This window comes from Meles meles, chromosome 16, assembly GCF_922984935.1.
Source record: "Meles meles chromosome 16, mMelMel3.1 paternal haplotype, whole genome shotgun sequence".
NCBI classification, from domain to species: domain Eukaryota; kingdom Metazoa; phylum Chordata; class Mammalia; order Carnivora; family Mustelidae; genus Meles; species Meles meles.
Window position 1 is genome coordinate 56,916,307 of NC_060081.1, and position 26,245 is coordinate 56,942,551.

Consider the following 26,245-nt stretch of genomic DNA (forward strand, 5'->3'; position numbering starts at 1 on the left):
CCGGCTAGAGCGGCCGGGGCGGCGCGCGGGCGGCGCGTGGGGACCGCCGGGAGCGGGGCGGACGCTCGCGCCCCTCCTTCTCTCCCCGCCTCCGCATCGCGGCGCGCTCGGGCTCCGGAGCCGTCATGGGCGCCGCCGCGTGGGCATCGTCGCCCCTGCTGCTGCGTGTGTCTCTCCTGCTGCTGATTCTGCCGCTCCCGGGGCTGCCTGCAGGCTCCTGGGACCCGGCCGGTTACCTGCTCTACTGCCCATGCATGGGTAAGGCCTCCCGAGCCCTCTTCTCAAATGGGGAAACTGAGGCCCAGAGAGGAGAACGCCCTCTTCTGAGGCACCCACAGATATCTTGATATGTCCAGGAGAGAACCGCAGCGCAGGGCATGGCCTGCTCCTTGCCTCTCTGCCTCAGTTGCAACGGCCCTGAGGGGCCTTTGTGTCCAGCCTTCCATTGGTAGGTGAGGAAACCGAGGCCAGGAGAGGTTATGTGTCTTGTGCAAGGTCTAAGCCAACCCAGAGTTCAGTAAATGGAGTTAGTGGGACAGGACTTAATGTCACTGACTCAGCCTTGGCTCTGGACGATTCTTTCATCGTTCAACAAATATTTATAGGACCCCCTACTCTGTGCCCAGCCCTGTTTTCTTTTCTGGGGATACGGCAGTGGTAAGACAGAAAATACCATGTCCTTGCAGAACCTTCATTTTAGCTGGGAAAGACAGACAATGGAAGCTACAATGGGCAAAAGATACAGACAACAAAAGATAAAACATAAGTAATTATACATAATGTCTTAGAAGAGGATGAACACTATGGGAAAATAAAATAGAAAAGAGTAAGGGAGAATCTAAAAGCTGCAATTCAGATGGGATGGTGGATCGTCATTGTAAAAGTCATTCCTTCTTAAAACCCTCCAGACTCCAGACCCTGCTGATTTGGCCCTCTGCCCATCATTACCACCACTCCCTTCTCCCCAGACCCCCCAGCAGCAGCCACTCTTATTCCCTCCTTATTCCTCATACATTCTCAGGCCCTGAAACCTGCTATTCCCTCTGACTGAAACACTTTCTTCCTCTTCACTCCTGCCAGGTCAACTCCTTCTCATTCTCAGGTCTCAGCTTAAATGTCACCAGAAAGGGCTTTGCTGACCTCAACACCAGTCTCCACCTTACTGTTCTCTATCACCAACCTTTTTCCATTTCTTCCTTGAAATTATCAGAATTTACCATTATATACTTGTTTCCCACTATATACTTGTCTCTCTAGCTGGACTGTAAGTGCCTCTAAGGGAGAGACCTTATCCTTCTTGTGGATAGGATTCAGGTGCTGAATCCTATATTCCAGCACCAAGCAGAGACTGTGGCAAATTGTGGCTTCTCAGTATTTGTGGAATGAATGAATGGATGTCATGCTGGGGATAACAAAAATAATCAGACAGTGTTCTTGCTCCTGAGGTATTCACAGGCTGAAGTAAGAGCCAGTACAAAGGCCAGGAAGTGGGAAAGGACATTTGAGAAAAAGTGAACTATAAATAGCTCCAATCCAAGGTGGGAGGCAGAGAAGGGGATTGAGTATAGCAGGGGGTTGGTGAAATGATTCCGGTGAATGAGGCATTGGAGTTGCCCCTTCATGCACAGATGAGTGGAGATAGAGGTGGAAGGGCACCCCCGGATGAGAGAACAATAGGAGCAAAGGCACGGGGTCAGGACGGGAGGTGGGAAATGGCAAGGAACCTGGAGCGGCTGAGACAGGAGGGTAGGGGCCTTGAGTGTCAGACCCAGTAGGATCAGTCAGACTTGATCCTATCCTGCCAGCTCTCCTGGTTCTCCTTGGTGTCCTGGCCTTCCCCACCCCTGGCCCTGCAACCTTTCCAAATACTGCATGCCCCATGCCCTCGATGCCCTAGGCCTCACCTCAACCACCATATACCATCCAGGGCGCTTCGGGAACCAGGCTGATCACTTCTTGGGCTCCCTGGCTTTTGCAAAGCTGTTGAACCGCACCTTGGCTGTACCCCCTTGGATTGAGTACCAGCATCACAGGCCTCCCTTCACCAATGTGAGTACCTCCCACTGGCCTTAGCCCTTATCCATCCTACCCCAATCCTGCTTACTTCCTCTTGACCCCAAGTCCTTCTCTGGCCTTTACTTCCTGCTCCTCTGAACCTTCCCCAGTCACCTCAGACTTTCTTCCCTGGCTAACTGGCTAACTTATCCAGTGTCTTCTGTGTGCCAGGCACTGTTCTGAGCGCCGCAAGAGGACTAGCTCTTTCTCCATCATCACATTCCTATAGGAAATGGGTTTCAAGAGGTTAAGTAACTTGCTCAAGGTCACACAGCTTGTGAATAGTAGAGCTGGAACTCAAGCCCATGTCTGTCTGACTCCAGAACCTGTGATCTGAACCTAAAGCTCTATTTCCACCCCTGGTTGGGCCCACCCTCTGCTCATCCCGTTAATCAAAGAGTGATGGGTGCTATTGTCAGTTTGAAGGAGAAACTGAGGCATAGGTTAGTTAATACTGTGTTCAAGGCCACAAACCCAGGCAGTCCGGCTCCAGAGCCGTTTCGCTCTGGAGTATCCACCATCATGGTGATACTCAACATCCTCTAATTTTTTGCTTTTTCTTTGTATCTTCCACTGATCCTCTGTGATCCCGTGTCTGTCTTTCTTCACACTGTATCCCCAGGGGCCTGGCAGTAGGAACTAAACTAATCTAATGCATGATTTTAAAATTTTTCAATAAACTTTAAAAAACTATATTTTTATGTACAAAACTGTATTTCATTCTTACAGCCTTTTCTCTGGATAGGTATTATTATTATTATTATTATTGTGCATGCTTATATTTAGAGAGGTTTTTATCAGTTAGAGGTGAAAAGTCAGAGAACCTGAGATCGTAGTTTGTGTTTGCCATTTAACTAGCCATGTAGGCCTGGACAGAGTACTTGATCTCTCTGTGCCTCAGTTTTCTCATCTGTAGAAAAGGCTTCTAGTAATGGTGGCTACCTCCCATAATAAGTTAGCGATTGTAGCATGCCTTGAACATTGTATGCCTCTCTCTTAGAATCAATAGTTAATCAATGCAGAGTGCTTAGGATATAGGATGTCCTCTGTAACTGGGAGCCATTGATGTGCTGATTTTTTTTTTTAAGATTTTATTTATTTAGGGGCGCCTGGGTGGCTCAGTGGGTTAAAGTCTCTGCTTTAAATAAATAGAATCTTTAAAAAATTTTTTTTAATTTATTTATTTGACAGAAATTACAAGTAGGTGGAGAGGCAGGCAGAGAGGAGGAGGAAGTAGGCTACCTGCTGAGCAGAGAGCCCAATGTGGGGCTCAATCTCAGAACCCTAAGATCATGACCTGAGCCAAAGGCAGAGGCTTTAACCCACTGAGCCACCCAGGCACCCCAATGTGCTGATTTTTTGCACTTACTATTATAATTTAGACATTGTCTATTCGTCTCCTTCTGCCTTGTTTTCTTTCTCTCGTCTTGCCTTCTCAGCCAAGAATCTTTCTGAGTCTCTATTTCTTGCTTTGTATGGGTTACTCAGCCTATCCCTTTAGGCTCCCCTTCCCCATTGGGACCTCAGAATTGCTAAATCTATAGGTCATTTCTTAGTCTTACAGCTATCCTCCCAGTGGTACCTGGGCCTGTGAGCCTCTCATCCCTACTCTCCTGTCTTCTAAGACATAGCCTGTTTCTGCTTAAGCCCTCACCACTCAGCACTTTTCTTCTTTGTGCTGGAAGTGGGGCTTCTCTGTCTCCACCCACTGTTTAAATATGGGTGTGTCTTGGGGCGCCTGAGTGGCTCAGTCAATTAAGCATCCAACTTTTGATTTCAGTTAAGATCATGGTCTCATGGTTGTGAGATTGAGCCCCAAGTTGGGCTCTGTGCTAGGCGTGGAGCCTGCTTAAGATTCCCTGTCTCAGGGCTCCTGGGTGGCTCAGTGGGTTAAGCATCTGCCTTCAGCTCAGGTCATGATCCCAGGCTCCTGAGACTGAGCCCTGTGTTGCGCTCCTTGCTCATCAGGGAGCCTGCTTCTCCCTTTCCCTCTACCTGTTGCTCCCCCTGCTTGTGCACTCTCTCTCTCTGTCAAATAAATAAATTAAATTTAAAAAAAAAATTCTCTCCCTCCCTCTCCTTCTGCCGCTCCTCCTTCCCCCCACCCACTCCAGATAGGCACTCGCTCGCTCTCTCTGTCTCTCAAAAATAAATAAGTAAAAATAAAAAATGTTAGTGTGTCTCCTCCTTCTGTTAGCTTATCAGCTATGTGACCTCAGATGAGTTATCTAGAGTCTGTCTGCCTGGGTTTCTTCGTCAGTAAACTGGAGATGGTTTATGTTCCCACCTCTTAGAATTAGATGAGCAAGTCCATGAAATGTGATGAGTACAGCACCTGGCACTAAGTCAGCACTCAATAAATATTCTTTGCTATTATTACTATCATTTGCTTTGCTGTAAATTTCTGTTGAGTCTTGTGGCTTTCACTGTTCTCCACATAGCTCCCAATCTTATCTGTGGCCCAGACTCTCTGATCATAAGCCTGTGTTTCTAATTCCTAAGCCCTTGAGTCTACTTGGATGTCCCAGAGATACCTCAGATTCACAAAGACAGAACTGAACTTGGCATCTTTCCCTCTCAAACCTGTGTTACTTCCTGTATTCCCAGCCTTAGTTTATGTTACCTCCATTCACCTGGATACCAAGCCAGGAACCTAGAAGTCATCCTAATTGAAAGAAGTAATCCTTTCTCTCTACTCCACGTTCCTTTACCTCTCCTAAGCTGTCCATGCCCTCCGTCTTCACTTGGACTTAATGCTCAAAAATACACGTTGAGTGAGTACTTGAACAAATAAAAGGACCATTGCAGTAGCCTCCTTAGTCCTCTTCCTCCCCTAAGCATACCATCCATTTGTTCTCTCCTCGTCCACCGGAGTGATCTTTCTAAAAGTCAGATCTCTTATTATTTCTGTTTAAAATCCTTCAGCAAGAGGTGCTTGGTGGTGCATTTGGTTAAGCATCTGACTCTTGCTTTGAGCTCAGGTTGTGATCTCAAAGTCATGAGATTGAGTCCTGTATAAGGCTGTGTGCTCAACTTGGAGTCTGCTTGAGGTCCTCCCTCTCCCTCTGCCTCTTCTGCTTATGTTCTCTCTTTCTGTCCCTAAAAAGTAAATAAATAAATCTTTAAAAAAAATTAATAGGGGCGACTGGGTGGCTCAGGGGGTTAAGCCTCTGCCTTCAGCTCAGGTCATGGTCTCCGGGTCCTGGGATCGAGCCCTGCGTTGGGCTCTCTGCTTGGCAGGGAGCCTGCTTCCCCCTCTCTCTCTGCCTGCCTCTGCCTACCTGTGATCTCTCTCTCTGTCAAATAAATAAATAAAATCTTAAAAAAAAATTAATAAAATCCCTCAGCAAGACCTTGTTGCTAATAGATTTCCCAAATTCCGTTTGTTGAAATGCCAGTGGCTCATGAAGGAAAGGGGCAATGGTTAAATCAGTTTGGGAAATTCTAGTCTCAATTTCCCATCCTCCAAAATTGGTGATTCAGAATACACATTAGCATATGGAGAAGTCCTGTAGTAAAGAAATCAGCGTAAAAAGGAAAAAAAAAAGTCAGCATAACACAGCATTGCCCAGGTCTGTTTAACTCCAGAACCTTTGCATTGCAGAACTCTTTATCCCCATGAACTAGTAGAATATGCTTGGGAACCCTGACCTATAGGATAAAGTCTGAATTTTTATTCCATGGTATTTATTTATTTAAGATTTTATTTATTTATTTGTCAGAGAGGGAGAGAGAGAGAGCACAAGCAGGAGAGAGGCAGGCAGAGGCAAAGAGAGAAGCCACCTTCCCACTGAGCAAGGAGCCCGATGTGGGACTTGATCCCAGGACCCTGGGATCATAACCTGAGCCAAAGGCAACCCACTGAGCCATCCAGGCATCCCTATTCCATGGTGTTCTAAGAATTTTTTTTTTTAAATCCAGAAAACTATAGGGATTAATATAGTCACCATCCCTGTACCCACCACTAGATGTGATCATCATTTAACATTTTTTCTTCTTTGCTTCATCTTTTTTTTTTTAAATAAAAGAAATAAAATATTACAGATGAAGTTGTGAAAAGCTAAAGTCTCACGTGGCTCCCAAGGCTAGTCCCACCCCCTCCTCCCAGCCCCAGAGGCAGTCATTGTTGTGAATATAATGTCTTCAGTGTAACTTCTTTAGAGGTCTTTCTTGTACTTCTGCTGTGGCATTGAGCGTACCTGTACCCTTCTCCCAGTGCAAAGTGGAAGAGCTTCTGCAGGGAAAATACACAGAGGTAGAAGGAACATTTTAAATTCTTGGTGCTGCAAGATCACATTCCAAAGTGATTGTTCCAGAATGTTCATTTCGACTACCAGCCATATGTAGCAGCCTGTTTCCCCACTTCCTTTCTAACAATTAAAGTTAAGCTTTTAAATCTTTGCTGGTCTAATAAGTGAGAAGTGTTCTTGTTCTAACGGGGACTTGCTTTTTTCTAATTACTAGTGAGTTTGTACATCTTTTTAATGTATTGGCTATATGGGTTTTCTTTGCTGTGAGTTGTTCACTTCTGTCCTTTGCTCAGGTTTTCCCTTACATTGTTTGTCTTTTTTTCATCTAGATCAGCAAGCATTTTGAACATAAAAGATGTCAACTATTGCTTCGTTAGTTTGCAGATCATTTCTCCCAGCCTTTTTTTCTCTTCTAGCTTTGGTGTCATTTTCCAGAAGTTTTTCCATTGGCTTATAGTCTGAGCTCTCTGGGTCTTAGAGTGTATGGTTTTAACGAAAGTCTTTAAAAGAGTCACTCGGATACTGAGGAGATGCCTCTCCTTTTGCACCTTTTCTTGTAGCTCCATGTGTCCTACCAGAAGTACTTCAAGCTGGAGCCTCTCCAGGCTTACCATCGCGTTATCAGCCTGGAGGACTTCATGGAGAAGCTGGCACCCACTCACTGGCCCCCTGAGAGGCGGGTGGCATACTGCTTTGAGGTGGCAGCCCAGCGAAGCCCCGATAAGAAGACATGCCCCATGAAGGTAGGTCTGGGGGACCTTCTCTGCCTGTTCTATGTCCTCTAGGCCCCTGAAACACTATGGCAGCACTATGTGGGGAAAGGCACTAGAAGGGCGTGGAATAGAAAGATGGAGATTTAAGTCCCATTTCTGACACTCGTCATCAGTGTCAATTGGGGCAGAGGATCTTGATTCCACTGAGCCTTTATTTCTACCTGCGAAATAAAGACAACAATCCCTGCTCCATCTCATTCATAAATGTCACGAGGGCCAGCTACAAAAGTGCTTATAAACTGTAAAATGCCACAGGAGTAATAATAACTAATAGTTTTTTTTTTCCAGACTGGGAGAGAATGTGGGGGGAGGGGCAGAGGGAGAGGGTTATCTTAAGCAGCCTCCACGCCTAGCACAGAGCTCAGCTTGGGGCTCAGTCTCACAATCATGAGATCACGACCTGAGCCAAAATCAAGAGTCACACGCTTAACCGACTGAGACACCCAGGCGCCCCCAAATGATAACTAATACTTCTATGGGACTTACTACATGCCGGCTGCTATGCTAAGAGCTTTACACATATTAACCCACTTAATCTTCAAACTGTTCCATGAGGGAAGTACCATTAATATCCCCATTTTATAGAGAGGACACTGAGTGCAACATAGAGTTTCAGTATTTTGCCCAAGGTCACCATAGCAAATAAGCTTGGATTCAACTCTAGGTAATTTGGCTCCATTATCCACCCTCTTAACTTGTATACTTTCCCGCCCTTCAGCAGGTAAATAAGAAACAGTCATGTTTTATCAGGAGAAATTTGTAATTTTCTGCCACTTTGGGAATAAGACAATCCCCAGTGTGTCTTTCAGTGCTTACACTGAAGTCTAGGGAGGATAGTTGAAAGAGCCATGAAATTTGAGAATGGAGGCTTGGCTTGTAGCCACGACACTGTCCTCACTTGCTGTGTGACCTTGGACAAGGGTCTTAGCCTGTCTGGGGCCTGGTTTCCATCTTAAAAATAAGGGCATTGTGTTAGGTGGTCCTGAAAGTCTCTAAAGGTCTAGTCCAAGATCTAAAGCCCAAATTCAAGACCCACTTCCTTCCTCTACCCCCAGCAGTGCTGCAGGGTCAGTGGGATGTGGCATGTCAGTAGAAGAGACTCCTTTAGGCACTGTGAGGAGCATTTGAAGGAAACCAGACTGGAGGCTGAGCTGCTCTCCTGAGTCCCCAGCTCAGGATTTATAAAGTGACATTACTATTGGGCCGTCCTATGAGGTGTTTCAACCGAAGTCTAGTCGACCAGGGTTCCCCCACCCACAATTCCTTGGCCCCATCCCCAGAGGGCTTTCCCTCCTTCTCAGTAAGTCTTTGATCTCTCTCTTTCTGCAGGAAGGAAATCCCTTTGGCCCATTTTGGGATCAGTTTCATGTGAGTTTCAACAAGTCTGAACTTTTTTCTGGCATTTCCTTCAGTGCCTCCTACAAAGACCAGTGGATCCAGAGGTACTTGGAGGGAGCAATGTTGCTGGGTTTAGGGGAGGGGCACGGGGCCCCTGAGAAGGCAGCACCTTCCTGGCCCTCTCCCTGTACCTCTCTCCCCCCGTGCCACACCCTGATGTTTGAGAACAAAGGTACAGCCATTCTGTCTGTTGAACTTGGGATCCTGTGTGATCTTTTCCCATCTCAACGCCTGACACGGTTAGACGTTGACCTGCCACAAGGTTGAGCAAGAAGTCATCGGCCGATAAAGGATGTCATAAAAAGAATATTGTGCAGTCACATGGGTCTCGATTTCCTCCTCTAGGCGTGAGAATCACTCCCCTGTTACCTTCCTCTTCACAAGGTGAAAATTGGAAGCAGCTTCTCGAGAAAAGCCACTTCGGGTACAAACTGAGAAGTGATGTCATCCTGATAATAATTGGATGTGCTTTATTAATTGCACTCCAGTAAGCCCTATTAAAAAAAATAGGTTAGCAGGGCACAGGCACAGGCTGTGAAATATTTATAGGGCGTCTGTCACATATGAGACATAGTGCTCAAAGGCCAGAGGTGATACATAAAAATGAGGAAGATCCAGCTTCAGCCTTCAGGGAGCCACAGGCTAGTTATAATGATGCTAACGAACAGAGTGCTTTCGCTTTGATGCTATAGCCTGGCAAGAAGGAACGTGGGCTTGAAAGTCAGACGTGGGTTCAGGGCTGTGAGGAGCATAGGAATTCATACGTGGTCATAGGCTCGGCGTTCATAGACCAAGGGTAGACTGAGGTAGAGAAGGGAGTCTGTGCTTAGGATCAGACAGACCTGGGCTCGGACTCAGCCCTGTCCCTCTCTCTCAGGAGACCCTGAGCAGCCTCTCCAGCTGTCTGGCCTGAATCTCCTTGTGGTTGACTGGAAGGAGCCCTGTGGCATCTGCCTCCCAGGGCATAGCACTCATGGTTCATAGTAGGGGGCCAACGAATATTAGCTGTTAATATGATTATTCACATGCTTTATGTCATATAAAGAGAAACTTTGAGAAACTCCATGAAGTGGGTCTTATGATTGATTTCCATTTGGCAGGTGAGGAAACAGCTCAGTGAGGTAAGATAACTTGCCCAGGGTCATCCAGCTGTTGAGAGGGCATCTGCAGGCCAAATGTAACTCTTTAATGTGTAATAAAGCTGCTGTTTATTTAGTGCCTGCTGTGTACCAAACACTGTTCTAAGCTTTCATTTCACTTCGTAAGTCTTCTAAGGTGATAACTCACTGGATCCTTCCACAAGTCCATGCAACAGGAGTTACTGTTGTCTGTGCTTTATATGTAGGGAAATTGAAGCAAAGAGGAGTGAAGTCTCTTGCCCATGGTCATATAGCTTGAAGTGGCAAAGCTAGGATTTGGACCCAGGCAGTCTGATTCTGGAGCACCCATTCTTTTTTTTTCGAAGTTTTTTTTTTTGTTTTTTTTTTTTTTTTTTTTGACAGAGATCACAAATAGGCAGAGAGGCAGGCAGAGAGAGAGGAAGGGCAGCAGAGCAGAGAACTGAGCAGAGAACCGGTTGCTGGGCTTGATCCCAGGACCCTGGCTGGGATCATGACCTGAGCCGAAGGTAGAGGCTTTAACCCACTGAGCCACCCAGGTGCCCCAAGAGCACCCATTCTTAATCACCTTGGACAGTAGCTGTGCCTATAACAGCTGCCAATTCCCCTTTAGGATTTCTGAGCTAATTCGGGAGCTATTGAGGATACTCAGTCATGGCAGGTTCTACTCGTCCCTCGTGGCTGATCTCAGATGGGCTTTTCTGTTTGATCACCTCCTTGTTTTCAGAAGCTGTGGTGCCTGCCATGAAGGATGTAAACAGGTGATGTGTGATTGGAGGGCTGAGACCTTGTCTCAGTTAGCTCGGGCTGCTATAACAAAATAGCACAGCCTGGAGGCTCAAATAACACGCTAATTTCTCGTGCATCTGGAGGCTGGGAAGTCCGAGATGGGGGTGCCACCATGGTTGGATTCTGGTGATTTTTGCTTGCTGCCTTTATGCTGTGCCCTCACATGCTGGAGAGAAAGCAGGCTCACTTACAAAACACTAATCTCATCATGGGGGCTCTATCCTTATGACTTCAACTAAACTTTATTGCCTCCCAAATGCCCTATCTCCTAATATCATCACTTTGGGGATTGGGACCTTAACTATGGAGGGATGGGGCAGGGGTGGGACACAAACATTCAGTCCATGGGAGACCTGAAGAGAAGGAGCCATCTGTGGGAAAAAGTGGAGGGAAGGGTAGTTCTTCCTGGCAGGGACATGGAGGACAGAGGCTCTGGAACAGGCTTGGTATGGTGGAGGGGCCAACAGAAGGCCATTGTGTCTGCTTCGAGTGAGCGAGGAGGAGAGTGGGGACTGTTCCGTCGTCTGTTACTTCATAATAAGCCAGTTTGGGAGCAGTTCCCCAGCAGCGGGCAGTTATTTCCGAGTTGCCTAGGTTGGCGGTGCTCAGTGAGGCAGTCCTGGTTTTTGGTTTTCCCTCTTATTTCCGGAATCCCAACTGTGCAAAGTTTCCATCCATGTTAAACATCTCACTTCTTGGTATAAATATCCTTTAGAACCCACCACAGATTTGGTGGCAGATTTTTTTTAAACTTTTTTTTTTTAAATTTTTTTATTTATTTGAAAGAGATCACAAGTAGGCAGAGAGGCAGGCAGAGAGAGAGGGGGAAGCAGGCTTCCCGCTGAGCAGAGAGCCCGATGTGGGGCTCGATCCCAGGATCCTGGGATCACGACCTCAGCCGAAGGCAGAGGCTTAACCCACTGAGCCACCCAGGTGCCCCGTGGGAGATTTTTAAATTTTTTTTTTTTTGAGATTTAAAAATTTTTAATAAGAGGATTACAGGGGCTCCTGGGTGGCTCAATAGGTTGGGTGACTGCCTTTGGCTCAGGTTATGGTCCCAGGATCCCGGGATCTAGTCCCACATCAAGCTCCCCGCTCCATGGGGAGTCTGCTTCTCCCTCTGACCCTCTCCTCTCTCATGCTCTCTCTCACTCTCTCTCTCTCAGATAAATAAATCTTTAAAAAGTCAACTCCCTCCTTTAAAAAACACTCTTAGCAGCTTGATATATGTACTTACATCCTCCACGTACTTTTATACACACCTGTACACCTGTACAGATTAGCTTAACGTGAAACTACTGGGTGTAGTTTGTGATCAAGTGTTACTTAACTGTCTTTTCTGAGGAGGAATTAATATCAATATTTATCAGATCAGAAAATACTGCTGGCAGGATCAGTTCTAAACAGAAACACAAGATTTCAAAAAGTGGTTACCAGGGTATGTGTGTCTGTGTGTGTGTGTGATTTTGTTATTTTTGTGACCACTGTTTTAAGTGTACATTCGGTCCCATTAAGGACTGTGCCGTGTTGTGTGCAGCCGTCACACAACACCCTTAGCACCTTCCATCTCCAGAACGTTTTCACCACTCCAGACAGAAGGTTTGTACCCATTAAACAGCTTCTCCCCGTTCTCCCTCATGCCCCCTGCCCGCCCCATCCCTCTAGTCAACTTTTCTGTCTCTGATTTCTCTCTCTGCCTATTCTAGGTCTCATATAAGTGGAGGGATATGATATTCATCTTTTTGTGTCTGGCTTATTTCACTTAGCATACTCTCTTCCGGTCTCATCTGCATTGTGCTATGTATCAAAATTTTAGTCCTTCTGAGGCTGAATAGTTCATTATGTGCACAGACCACACTTTGTTTAGCTATTCATCTGTTGATGGACACTTGGGTTAGCCGGGCACTTCTTCCTTTTGGTCTGATGTGGTCGCAGTCAGCTGTCAGCAGAGGCTGGAGTCCGGAAGCCCAGCTGGGCTGCATGTCCAAGAGAGCTTGCTCATGGCTAGCCCGTAATGCTGGCTGTCCTCGGGGAGCTCAGCTGGGGCAGTTAGTTTGTTGATGTGAGTACACTCGGCCTCTCCATGTGGTTTGGACTTCTAACAGCATATCACCCAAGTTCTGAGAGGGTACAACCAGGGAGTGAATGTTTCCAGAGATGGGAAGTAGACACTGCTGGCCCCTAGAACCTGGGCCTGGTGACTGGGACAGAGTCACTTCTGCTTCATGCAGTTGGGAGAGAACATAGAGCCCACCTAACAAGGGGAGATTTGAAGAATTAATCTACTACACAGGTGAGGAGCTTGGAGAAGAAGTGGCAGGGGTCAGACCACACAGGGCTCTGTAGGCCCTGATAAGTAGCCTGAGTGCTTTGTAGGAGGGAGCTGGAGATTGTATATATTCTAAACATTTTCTAAAATAGTGGACACTCGCTTCTTGTAGAAAGGTGTCCTCTGGGGGCAGTATATGGGTGTAGGGAGAATGGCATTGGAAAGGGCCAGGCTCTTCCCTGGCTCACTGTGGGACGAGGTATATTGCTTCCCTTCTCTGGCCAGCGTTCCATCTCAAAAACGAAGAGGGTGACCAAGGTCTGTGGTTTCTGTACTGTGCCTCAGTTCTTGAGAAGGGCTTCTAGTGCCATGAGGCTGGCAACGCAGGGCCAGCTAGGAGGGGCTCAGGTTCCTTCCCACCACCTTTAACCAATAATCCTCTTGTATATCAGCGAAAAGTTTGGATCGCCACAGGTCTAGGTATACCAGCTTCATTTAAGCTACGTGTTATAGAAAACCCCAAATAGTAGCAGATTAAGAAGATAGAAATATATTGTTTCCTTAAGGAGGAGAAGTACTGGGTCTGAAACCCACTCCTGGATGGCAGCTCCGTTGTGTGGTCAGGGCTCAGGCGGGGGAGCCTAACCCTAACCCTAACCGCCCCCCCAGCCGTCCCAGTACCAGCTTTTATCTTCAGTGTCCTCTCACAGGGCCGATGAAACTTTAGCCAATACATCCTTGCCCCAGGCAGCTGAAAGAAAAAAAGGGCAGAAGGGGGGCACAGCCTCTCCTTTTTAAGGAACCTTTCTAAAATCCCATATAACCCTCTTGCATCTCATTGGCTAGTTCCTAGACACATGGTTGCCATACCTTAACTGCGAGAAGTACAAAGAAATCTCTCTTTGGGGGCTGCCATGTGTCCAGGTAATTCGAGGAGAACGAGATAAAGAGGAATTTCTTCCCCACTTAGGTGGTTTCTGAGAATTCTTCTAGCTCTGCTGCTTCTGAGTCTGTGAATACCCTGGCGGAGGTTTAATTCAATAGCAACTGATCATACATCAAATGTTGAAAGGCCATGGACCATCACTCTGAACCATTCTCGTGGCATGAAGTTAGCTGGTATTTGGAGCTCTTAGGAAATCCTGACCATCGCCATCATCATCGTCCTACTGCATGAAACCCACTGCAAGTCTTTAGAAATTCAACTTCATGCTTTACAGACTTGGACACGTTGACCGTGTTCGCTTCTCTCGAAGTTCTCCATTTTGCACGAGTAAGCACAGCAGCGCTGCGGTAGGCACACCCCTTTCTTCACACCCAGCCCAAACACCTCGTTCTACAGACACCTCCCAACCCTCCAAGACCAGCTGCCACTCCCAAGCGCCGGCTCCTACTGGAGGGCTCCCTGTCCCACTTCTCCTTTGCTGCCATCTGCCCACTGATGCGCTCCACAGCCATCTCCCCTGCTCCACCGCCAGCTCTCATCGTTACGGAGTTCCCAGGCTGCAGCCTTCCTGAGAGGCCATAAACAGGTGACATGTAATTGGCAGGGTTGGGACCAGACCGAGACCCGAAGTTTGAGGAGCCATTCCTGCAAAGAGTGGGAGAGAAAGGTAGTCCTTCCTGACAGGGACATTGAGACAAGGGCCTGCTTCCTTCATGTCCCCGCATCCTTTGCACTCAGTGTGGTGGTCACGCACATGTGTGCTCTGGGCGCCTGAGCAGATGCTGTGCATAGAGAAACCTCAGCTGGGCGGAGGCGTCTCGGTAGTTGAGGGGTGGAGGGGAAGAACCCCAGAGGTTCACCGCACCCAGCAGCAAGGGCATATGCCTTTTTCAGCTGGACAGTGACCAGGCTAAGGGCCTGACCTAGGGCGCTCAGGGCTGGATTGAGCTGCTGAGGCTTTCTTTCCAAACAATAGCCTTAGCACTCCCTTTCTTTCCAAACAGCCGGCACTCTCCTCTCTCACTGGGAGTAAATGAACATATTGGTCTGGGCCTCCCGATGCTCATCAGGTCTGAGCTGATGTCCCAATGGGGGCAGCCATGTACTTATCTGGATATAGGGAGAGGGGATGGACTTTCCGAATCTAGAATTCACCACGGGTTAGCTGCAGGTTCTCTCCAAGAGGTCAGAGAGCGCACAGTTCCTGATTTGTCCTAGTGTTGCACCGCCTGGGAGATCACAAACTCTGGCTTTCTCCTTTCAAAATCTTCTGAGGTGACATCGGAAAGGAGTTTGGCTGAGGGCCCAGTGGTAGGTGTTCAGCTCATATGCGCTGCTTCTTCTGCTGACCCCTGACAACCTGGCCTGGTGTTTCTGGTAAGACCCATGAATCCTTCTCATTCCCTCAACCATTCATTCTAAAAGTATTGATTGTACCCGTTGTGTGTTGAGGCCTGTGCTCGGGGCTACAGATCAGAAACAGAGGGCGCAGACTCTGCTTTTGAGGGTCTCACTGATGGCCGTGGGGGAGCTGGGAGTGACCGACATAGTTAAGAACTCCCGGTTCCAGAGCAGACTGCCTGGTTTCAGATCCCAGCTCCACCAATTCCTGGTTGCATGACCTTTCTGTGCCTCCATTTCCTCATCTGTAAAAGGAGAGTAACAATAGTGCTTACCTCACCGGGCTCTTGTGAGAACCAAATGCGTTCACACCCGTAAAGCAAGCAGAACGTTGCCGGTCACGTAATAAGGCTCGATACATGATTCCCATACGTGTACGTATAAGATTATTGTAATGCAACGAGCGTCATGCAGAGCCAGGATGTCAGCGAGCACTTGCTTGTTGCTTCCTTGACACAAGCCCTGGACCAGTGTGTGTGGGAACTGTGGTGAGTGGAACGGCCCAGGCCCCTGCCCTCGTGGGCTGGCGGTGGAGCAGGGGAGATGGCTGTGGAGCGCATCAGTGGGCAGATGGCAGCAAAGGAGAAGTGGGACAGGGAGCCCTCCAGTAGGAGCCGGCGCTTGGGAGTGGCAGCTGGTCTTGGAGGGTTGGGAGGTGTCTGTAGAACGAGGTGTTTGGGCTGGGTGTGAAGAAAGGGGTGTGCCCACCGCAGGGCTGCTGTGCTTACTCGTGCAAAATGGAAAACTTAGAAGCTAACATGGTCAACATGTCTAAGTCTGTAAAGCATGAAGTTGAATTTCCAAAGACTTGCAGTGGGTTTTGTGCAGTAGGACAATGATGGTGATGGTGATAGTCAGAATTCCTTAAGAGCTTTCTGTGTGCCAGTACTGTTCCAAAGTCTTTGCCTGATTAATCCATATAATCTTCTCAAGAGTCCTGCGAGTCAGGAGCTATTATTAGCTCTGTTATACAGATAAGGGAACTGCCGCACAGAATGGGTAGGTCACCTGTCCAAGTTAGCAGGTGCCATAGTCAACAAGAGCACAAGGCTGTCTGGCTCGGTAGCCTGGGCCTGTACCATTACGGTGTGTGAAAAGCACACAGAATAATACCTTTTTGTATAAATAGTAGAAGTGTAGTCATGCATAAAGCCACCGTATCTTCTGGGAAGAGGAAGTAAAGGAGGGAAAGATGACAAGATAGACCTTTTATTTCAGTGTCTCTTTTTATGTATTTTTTATTTTTTTAAAGATTTTATTTATTTATTTGACAGACAGAGATCACAAGTAGGCAGAGAGGCAGGCAGAGAGAGAGGAAGGGAAGCAGGCTTCCTGCCGAGCAGGGAGCCCGATGCGGGGCTCAATCCCAGGACCCTGGGATCATGACCTGAGCCGAAGGCAGAGACTTAACCCACTGAGCCACCCCGGCGCCCCTCAGTGTCTCTTTTTAAAAAAAATCTGAGACCCAGCAAAGTATTAATATCTGCTAATTTGCGTCATAGGTATGTGGGTTGTAAAGTTATTGTATTTTTATGTATGCTTTAAGATATTTAATAGCTTTTCATCAAAATTTTTATTGAGGTAATTGTAGATTCACATGTTGTAAGAAATAATACAAAGACAAAAAAAAAAAAAAAGGAAAGAAGGAAGAAAGGAAGGAAAAAAGACAGAAGGAAAGAAAGGAAACAAAGAGATTCCCAGATACCCTTTACCCAGTTTTGCCCAGTGCTGGCATTTTGCAAAACTGTAGTACAGTATCACAACCAGAATGTTGACTCTGATACAATCCGCCCATCGTATTCAGATTGTCCTAGTTTTACTTGTACTTACTTCTGCATGTGCACACGTGTGTGTGTGTATAGGTCTGTTCGATTTTATACACATGTAGGTTTGTGTAACCACCACAGTCAAAATACCCAAACAGTTCTAACTTCACGAGGATTCTCTGTGACTAGTATATGACTACACCCATGTCCTTAACCATGCACGTGCACACACCACGGGCGTAGACACCCCTGATAACCACTAACCTCTTCTCCACTTGTGTCCTCTTCTCTGTTATGTCATTTCAGAAATGTTACATAAATGCACACAGATGTAAGAGTGAAGGCTTGGCCTGTCTCGCTCTGCATAGCTCCCTTGAAATCCATCCCACATTGTCACCTGTCTCAGTGGTTTGTTCCTTGCTACTGCTATGTCGCATTCCATGCAGGGATGCACCACGGTTTGGTTAGCTAGTCACTTCTTGGACGTTAGAGCTATTTCCAGTTTGGGGCTTTCATGAGCAAAGCTGCTGTGAACGTCCGACTACTGGTTCGTGTGTGAATATGGGTTTTCATTTGTTTGGGATAAATACCCAAGAGGACGATTGCCGGGGCATATGGTGACTGCATTCTGGTTTTATAAGAAACTGCCAAACTGTTTTCCTGAGTGGCTGTGCTGATTTCATAATTTTAAGAAAAGGTCTTTGGCTGACAGAGGTCAAGGCACGAAACATACAGAGATCTGGAGCTTGAAAGTGCGTTCGAGTTGATGGAACCATCAGGATGTTTCGTGTTGCTAGGACAGACTCTGGATTTAGCTGAAGAGGGAGCTCCTCACTCATTCGCTCAACAAATATTCACTGAGCTCTGACATGTGCCAGACACTGCCCTAGACTCATGGAGGCTCTGCCTTCAGAAGACTGTGTCCTACAGAAAAGACAGGGGAAGATAATTGCAAAGTGCATAGTGTGCAAGGGGGAAGGAGAGCCTTTGGGAGGGTACAACAGGGGCGTCTGCAGATGGCAGGTGCTTTTCATGAGGGCAGGGACCATGCCTGTCTTGTTCTCACCTGGGCCCCAGCACACAGTAGGCAGTCAACCAATATATGTTAAATGTTGAGTGAATGGCCTCACCCAGTGCGTACACATTCCCTGTGAGCCTGACCTGTGCATGGCCCTCTGGAAGCTGCGGCATGTCCCGGTCCCGCCATGTGGGTAAAAGGGCAGAGGCGCGGTCCAGACACCCCACCCTGGAGTGAATTACCACACCACAGACTGGAAGCCAGCATGACATACAAAAGGTTGGAATGCTCTACTGTAAATTTTTAATTGTTAAGCAAGCAAAGAGGGTTGTAAATTCCATGCGGCGGGACAGTATTGTATATGGTGCCTGCTGTCGCTGCCACGGTTCCTTATCAGCCTGTTGGGGTTTCTCAGCCTCTCGTGCTTCTTGCACGTTAAAGGGGCCCCTCTGCAGGGTCTGTGGGGCATGGCGCAACACCATCCTTTGTCCTGTGGGGGCGGCAGCTAGGCTGTCTGTGTGTCCTTTGTCTGACTTCCCCTCATTCCGTCTCATGCCTAGATTTTCTGCAAAGGAACATCCAGTGCTGGCCCTGCCAGGGGCCCCGGCCCAGTTCCCTGTCCTGGAGGAGCACAGGCCACTCCAGAAGTACATGGTGTGGTCAGACGAGATGGTGAGGACGGGAGAGGCCCACATCCGCACCCACCTCGTCCGACCCTACGTGGGCATTCATCTGCGCATTGGCTCTGACTGGGTAATTTCTCCCTTCCTCTCAGGGCTGGCTTGGACATGTCCCTGATTAGGGCCCATGCCTGTGGGCGTTGAACCCTGAACCCACTGCACCAAGTCCCAGCCAGGGCAGAGAGGTCTCACTCAGCCAAGTCCACGGGGCTATGTTTCACGATCCTGCCTTAGACACATCAGAAATGCCGCTCTCCAAAGTGCTTGCTTGCCAGCCCTCATTTTAACAATTGCCATTTTCGTCCTTATTTTGCAGATGGATAAATAAACATCAGGCTAGACTCCAAGTCAGGCAGCCAGCCAGAGAGAGACCCACAGCCCACGAGTCCTGTGGTCCAGCTCAGTGTTTAGCCAGTAGACTCTTTTTGACAAACAGGCTCTGGAGATTGGGTGGGGCCCCCAAGAACTGAAGATGTCATCCTCCAAATTTGGAGGCTGCTTAAATGTGCAGAAACCTCATCAGATAATCTTCTGTGTAAAAATAACAGGAGAACTGTAGACTTCTCCTTAACTTACATAAGAAGATGTATGTATGTGTGTATGTTAGAAATGCTTATCGTTGAAGACTTGAAAAATACCACACAGGATAGAAATTAGATCAAAATGCACTCAGAGTCAATCGAGGAGGTATGGTTGACCCTTGAACAACATGGGTTTAGATGGCGTGGGCCCCTGAACGTGCCGATGAGGTTTTACAGGGAGGTGCTGTCCGTGGGTTTTCTTTTCCTTATGACTTTCTTAGTAACTTTGTCTTGTTTCTAGCTTTCTTTATTGTAAGAATACAGTATGTGATACATGTAACATATAAAATATGTGTTTATCAACTCTTTATGTTATCAGGAAGGCTTTTGGTCTACAGTAGACTGTTAGTAGCTAAGTCTGGGAGAAGTCAAAAATTATACACAGGGTTTTGACTGCACGGATAGGGGATGGCAGCCCCTAGGCCCTGTGTCGTTCAAGGGTCAACTGTAGTCACACGTTTATGCACTTGACTCCCTCCCTGCCCTCCTTCCATAAAGAAAAGGAGCCGGGCTCAGTATATCTGGGCCCAGAATATCTTAGGAGTGGTTTCAGCTAAACCTTTAAGAAACAGTTTTCCATGTATACATGCTAAGAACACAAAAAGATATAAGGTGCTATTTTGAATAAAACCAGCAGAGCCCTAAACCAAACTTGGATAAGGTCAGTTCAGAAGAGTGGAACTCTTTCTCACAAACAGATGCACAGATGCAAGTAAACTCCAGTAACATATTAGAGGGCGTACGAGAGGGCATACGACGCAAGTAAACTTCATACCTGGAATGCAACAAAATTCACTGTACTAGCACCCAAAGAGGAAAAATCGTATAATCATCTCAATAGAGGCCAAGAAAGCATTTGATAAACACTCATTCATGATTTTAAAAAAAAAAAAAAAAAGCAACCTCTTAACCAACTGGGAATTGAAGGGACCCACCTTAACTTGATAAAGCCTATCTCTCCAAAACCCACAGCAAACATGCACTTCATGGGAGCTCTCAGAAGTGTTCCCACTGAAGTCAGAAATCAGATAAGGCTGCCCATTATCACCCCCGCGGTTCAGAACTCTACTGGAGGTCCCAGATAATACAGTAAGAGGAAGAAAAAAATATTTCATAGAAAGCCAGTGTGTCACTACACAGAGACAGCCACTGTTACTGTCTTGATGGATTTCCCTCTTCCCTCAACACTTATTTTAAAAACTTAGTTGAGCTTCTGTATAGCCTTTTTCCACTCAGTGGCTCTTGCTTCTGGGGTCCCGGGCCCGCTGCCGTCTTTAACCCTGGCCCCCTGCAACCCTGCAGAAGAACGCCTGCGCCATGCTGAAGGATGGGACTGCGGGCTCGCATTTCATGGCCTCCCCACAGTGCGTGGGCTACAGCCGCAGCACGGCGGCCCCTCTCACCGTGACCATGTGCCTCCCTGACCTGAAGGAAATCAGACGGGCTGTGAAGCTCTGGGCGGACACGCTGAACGCCCAGTCGGTCTACATCGCCACAGATTCTGAGAGTTATGTGTCCGAGATCCAAGAGCTCTTTAAAGAGAAGGTGTGTATGGTCCCAACGGGGGTGTAAGGGGAAGGGAATTGAAGAAAGATCCGGGGTGGTCCCACCACTCCCTCTACATGCTTTGTGTCCTCCCGACTTAGATGTCCACTTCTGCTCTGGTTCCTATCCTTCCTTCAAAGCCCAGCCCAAACATCCTGGCACCTTCTCTCCAGATTTCCCTGCACTCTTGTAGCTAGTGTGTCCCTTCTGGAACTGTCACAGGATTTTTATCACATCTGCTCTGGAGGCACTGTCGAGTCTGTGTGAGGCCAGAAACACGGCCTTCTTCCCAAGAGCTGTGGCTCCTTAAAGGCAGAGTCCAAGGTTGACTCACTGTTCTTTTCCTCAGCATCTGGGGGCCTTGCCTTCACCAATGTCTAGGACAGTGCCTACCATGGTAAACGCTCAGCAACTCAAATAAGCACGTAAAGACTGGGCCCTTGGGAGAAATCCATCGTAGCAGAGAGATTAAGGGCCTGGACTCTGGAGCCAGAGAATGTGGGCGCTACTCGCTGTGCCGTCTTGTGCAAGTTACTTTAGCTCTCTATGCTGCTGTTCCCTCTCCTGTAAAGTGGGACAGGACTGAGAGCAGTCCTATCTCACTGGGCGGTTGTGAAGATCAGATATGAAGAAACTAAAACAGTTTCAGGACAAAACAAGTCCTCAATAATGTTAGCGGTCACTGATAACAGGGGTAAGTGACTGACGAATAAAGGGAAGGCTCTTTGTGCTTAGTAAGCGCTCAAGGAAGTGGTGAATAGTATATATTCAATGTGTGAAAAACGATTGGATGTGTTTGGTACCGTATCAGTGGAGGGTAGGTAATAAGTAAGTATGTGTTGATAAAATGACTGAATTAATGGTAGGCGTTCGGTAAGATTTCACAGGTGAATGAAAGCCCTAAATGCTGGCACAGACCTTAAAAGGTTTGTTTTCTAGCAGTGAGAACCCATGGCTTTATGTGTGGGGCCCAGATCTCCCTTTTACCCCAGACACAGGCTGGAAGCCCTGACTTGGAGAGAAGGTGCTGACGCTGAGCATCCCGGCCAGCCTCCCTCCCACCCACTCTATAGAAGACCCTCAGAGCCGGGAGCCCTCGGGGCTCCTCCAACCCAACCCCTGCATAATCTAGTTGAGGAAACCAAACTCCCAAGAAGGGATAGAATTTACCCAAGAGGTCTCAGAGCTAATTATAGTGGGCATGACACAGAGCGGGTAAGTTTCAGAGAGTAGGTGGAATTGCTCGGGGATTTTGGCCGTGATTAAACTAGTATTATTTCTTTGCTACCATGCACATAGCAAGATGATGATTTTTGTTACATCAGAAATCTCTGTGTGACAGCAAAGCACTTTCAGCCCCAGCTCTGCCCACACCCCCACCTCTGTACTAAGTTGAAGCATTTGGAGAGTCCCAGGGAGTTTTTTTTTGTGAGTTTTTAGAGTTGATATATTTGTTACACCTTGAGCCTCTTGCCATTTTCTCTTTTCTTTTCCTGTGCCACGTTCTTGCCTTTCCCCACTCCTCAGCCCCTTTCTCCATGGGCTCAGAGCCCATCGTTGGTCCTCATTTAAGCTGGGGCCCTGCCGAGCTGGAGATACTGATAAGTAAGATGTGGTCTTGCCCTGTACAGCTCCCAGTCTAGACTCAGGAAAAGAGACTGCGCAGAACTCTAATATATGCTGCATGAGAGGTCCAGGAGCTCACGTAGGGGCAGGGGCTCATTCATTCACTTGTCCAGTCAGTGGACGTTTATTGGGGCTGGCCCCAGCCAGCAGTGATGAGAAGACTGCCACAGCCCTAACCCCATCAGGTGCAGGAGACTGATATTAATCAGAGTAGAAACTACAAACTGCTGAGATGTGTGCTCCAAAGTAAAGGAAGGTGGTTCTGGGAGAATGTAGAGCATAGGACTCTGCCCTAGATCAGGGTCCACAGAGGTGAGACTGGGGCTGCAGAATGAGGGTTAAGTAAGAATTAACCAGACTAAAAGATGAGCACTCCAAACAGAGGGAGGGTACATGCAAAGGTCCTGAGGCAGGAGGGAGCCTGGTGGGTAGTGGTGAGAATAAGAGGTGGAGAGGTGACTTGAACAGCGCTTTGTAGGCCCCATTCAAGATTTGTCATCTTCATGGGAAGAGCAGTAGGGCACCATTTAAGAGTGTTCAGCTTAGGCCTCCCGGATGGCTCAGTGGTATGAGCGTCTGCCTTTGGCTCAGATCATGAGTTCATGTCTTTCCTTGACTCAGTGAGCCCCATGTCCTTTTGCCTCTCCCCAGCTGCTGGACAGTACTGCTGCCAGAATGCCCAACCCCAGGTCTTAATCCTCTCTGCCCCACTTTTTGTGTGTGTCACTTCCACACAGGGGAAGAAAGCTGAGGGAGGGTATGGCTGTAGGCCTGGCCGAACTGGTCAGGTTCGGACTGGTGAAAACCTTCTGCCCTTCCTCCTGCAGGTAAAAGTGGTGAGCCTGAAGCCTGAAGTGGCCCAGATCGACCTGTACATCCTTGGCCAAGCTGACCACTTTATTGGCAACTGTGTCTCCTCCTTCACTGCCTTCGTGAAGCGGGAACGGGACCTCCAGGGGAAGCCATCTTCTTTCTTCGGCATGGACAAGCCCCCTCAGCTGCGGGATGAGTTCTGATCCTGCCTGGGGCACATAACCAGTCTGAGCTGGTTGCCAGGCCTCTCAGCCAGCAGTGCTCCCAGCACTGATTCCCAAGAGTACAAGCTCTTCTGCTCTCCTGCCAGAGACAGAAAAGCATCAGGGACTTCTGGAGGAGGACTCCAGCTCCCAAGGCACAGGGCTTTCAGGCTCCTGGAGCCGAAGCATCTCCACTCCCCGTGTGCCTCCTGCTGTTTCTCATGGGGATTTCGCGCACTGGCAAAGCAATCCAGCCTCTGTCTCTTGGTCTGCTCTGCTCTGAGCAGCCTGGGGGGCTAATCTCTTCAGTGATTTTTTTATAGAGAGAGCAACAGAGATTCTTATAGTTTTAATATGAGATCATGATTACCCAAGAACTCTCCCTCGTTTTTAAAACTCAGTGAAGTTCATTAGCATAGATACCTAAAGTGACCTTGAATAAGGATGAGGCCAGGGATGGAGTGGTTGTATTGACCCTTTTTCCAGATGACCCAAAGTAGCCCTTAGACCAGGCCAGAGCCACCCCTACTGCCTGGCCAGAGCCATTGTCAACCCATCTTCCGAGGCCATTTCCAGGGTTTGGGGCATGAGCGCGCATCTCCATTGTGAACACTATGCAAATGGAAGTTGTCGATCAGGCTGCTGTGCAGTGCTGTGCAGACCCAGTGCTGCTCACACACCATGTTCCAAGCAAGGAGCAAGTGCCATCGAGCCAGACCATCATGGTGTTTGTTGTCAGAGTCTCCTAGTGATTGGTGCCTGCCACAAACCTGGCTCCATTAAGATCTTGGCCTGGCTGGATGGCCTGACAGCATCCTTCTGAAGCCTGCCTCTCCCCTTTCATCTGTCTCCCACGGGGCCTGGTTGTAGAATTTTGCCATTAAGTTGCTATCCAAGGCCTGTCCATTGAGCCTCCCTCCTGGGGCTGGAACCTTCAGGCCGTATTCGCACCAGGGCCTGTTGGCTAAGCCTCTGACCGGGTGGGAGATGCCCCTGACCCAGAAGCCATCAGATTCCCAGTCTGCCCCTTCCCTTCCAGGGGAATCTCTGACAACCCCATGAGGCTTAAGGTATTAAGTCATGAGTTTCTCTGTTTCTCAGGTGCTGGAGTTGTGATAATCTATGACTCCCAAGACTGTGTGGTGTTTTGGCCTTGTGGTCCTAAAATTCACGTCTAACACCTGCTGGTCTCTTCCCCACCACGTGACTTCCCTTGGCCTTCAATCCTAGAAAGATGGAGGAAACTGATGCGAGCCAGGCCCAGAGCTCCATGCAGGGCCTCCCCCTCGGGTTCCCTTTGGGAAGAAACACTGTCTCTGTCAAGGCCGAGTAGGCCAGAGGTGGCAGAGCAAGAAGGATCTCAAACACTAAAGGTGGCATTTGCCGCTCAGAGCTGCTGCCCAATTGGAAACGGAGAAACTAGAGAAAGGGGTTTTGTGTTTTCCCTCTAGGGAAACCAGTAAAATGTTCTAAATCCTGGGTGGACTCAGAGATGGCTTGTCTGTCCAGACTCGTTTGCAGGCTTCATTCAGAGGTGCGGCACCCCCGCCTCTGTGGGGTCTTTGGGAAGGTCTGGCTCACTGGCTGATTCTGTTTGCTGAATTTATTTGCCCATCACAGGCTTACACTAGGCACACAGTTTAGAGTCTGGGGGCTCTAGTGGACTGTCCAGACCACTTTGGTTAGCACTGGCAGTGATAACAGGTGTGTATTTCTGGACAAGAGGGTCCGGAGTTGTAGTCAGATTCAATTGTGTCCATAGGCGAGCGCTTTGCTCCTCTTTAACCCAGGTGCCTCACCTATAAAGATGGTGATAAAAGCGGCAGGGTGTTGAAAGGCTCCCATCAGACAAAGCAGGCATAAGAGCACTTTGTAAACTGGAAAGAGCCAAAGGCACGGATATGACTGTTGATTAATTTGAGGGTCTCTTGTCGCACACCTGCTCTGTGCCTTGCACTGTGCTTGTTAAATGCTTTATGGAAATGGAGTCCCGACTTCAGCCCCTGGGAATAGAAGCTGTTACTATCCTTCTCCTTCTGCACAAGGAAAAACTAACACTCAGAAAATTCTCATCATTTTCTCAAGGCTACATAGCCAGTGGTGTTAAGCCGGCATCTGCCCTTCCAAGGCCATGACCATTAGCTACACACCCTACGGCCACCACCTCACAGGATGCACTTTACACGGGGGTGTGTGTGTGTGTGTAGGCCTCCGGTGGGAGAACCGTCAGCCACTTTAGTTCCCACTGCGCTCCTGCTGTCTATGGGTCTGTCACTGCCAGGAGGTTTTGGGGAAGGAGAGATCCCCCCAGGAAAGAAAGCCCACATGACACTTACAGTTCTTCTGAGTAGTTATTTAGTCCACCATTCTTTCATTCAAATGACCTGTTATGTGCCAGGCACTGTGCTAGGTACAAGGATTCAGCAGAGAATCAGACAGAATGCCTTTGTTCTCAAGGGATTTGCATTGTATTAAGTATAGGACACAATGAGCAAAAGTATCAGGGAGGGTACTGAGTAACTGCTATGGAGAAAAATAAAAGGTATGAGGGAGTTGTGAGAGGGAGCAGTGCTGGTTTGGATGAGGAGTTCACGTTAGGCCTCTCTGAAGAGCCAGCAGGAGGAAGGAGGGAACCACTCATTCAGTACCTGGAGGCAGCACATTCCAGGCAGAGAAAACAGCAGGTGCAAAGGCCCTGAAGCTGGAGTGAAGTGAGTGAGTGAGTGAAGCATGGCAAGGAAGCCAACGTGGTTGGAGGGGTCAGAGCAAGGCAGGGAACGGAGCAGTAGATCAGAGCAGGCAAGGTCCTATATCTTGGAGGGCAGTGATAAAGTCAAGATGTATTTGGAGAAATGGGAAGCCTTTGCAGGATTCTGAATGGAAAAGGGTCATGATCTGTTTATAGTTTGAAGGACACCCCCCCCCCCTCAGCTGCCACATGGTAAAAAGATGGGAGGGGGAACCAGAAAAGACCTCGAATAGCCAAAAGAATATTGAAGAACAAAGCCAAAGTT

General features: G+C 48.1%; 1 protein-coding gene across 1 annotated transcript; it reads left to right on the forward strand.

Annotated features, from left to right (window-relative positions):
• Window positions 1–32: 32 nt before the first annotated feature.
• Window positions 33–26,180, forward strand: POFUT1 (protein O-fucosyltransferase 1). Its single transcript, XM_045981416.1, has 7 exons — window positions 33–258; window positions 1,928–2,049; window positions 6,866–7,048; window positions 8,408–8,520; window positions 18,344–18,536; window positions 20,347–20,589; window positions 23,043–26,180. Exons 1-7 carry the CDS (start codon window positions 126–128, stop codon window positions 23,229–23,231), a joined length of 1,176 nt encoding a protein of 391 aa, XP_045837372.1. The 5' UTR covers window positions 33–125; the 3' UTR covers window positions 23,232–26,180.
• The last annotated feature ends 65 nt before the right edge of the window (window positions 26,181–26,245 follow it).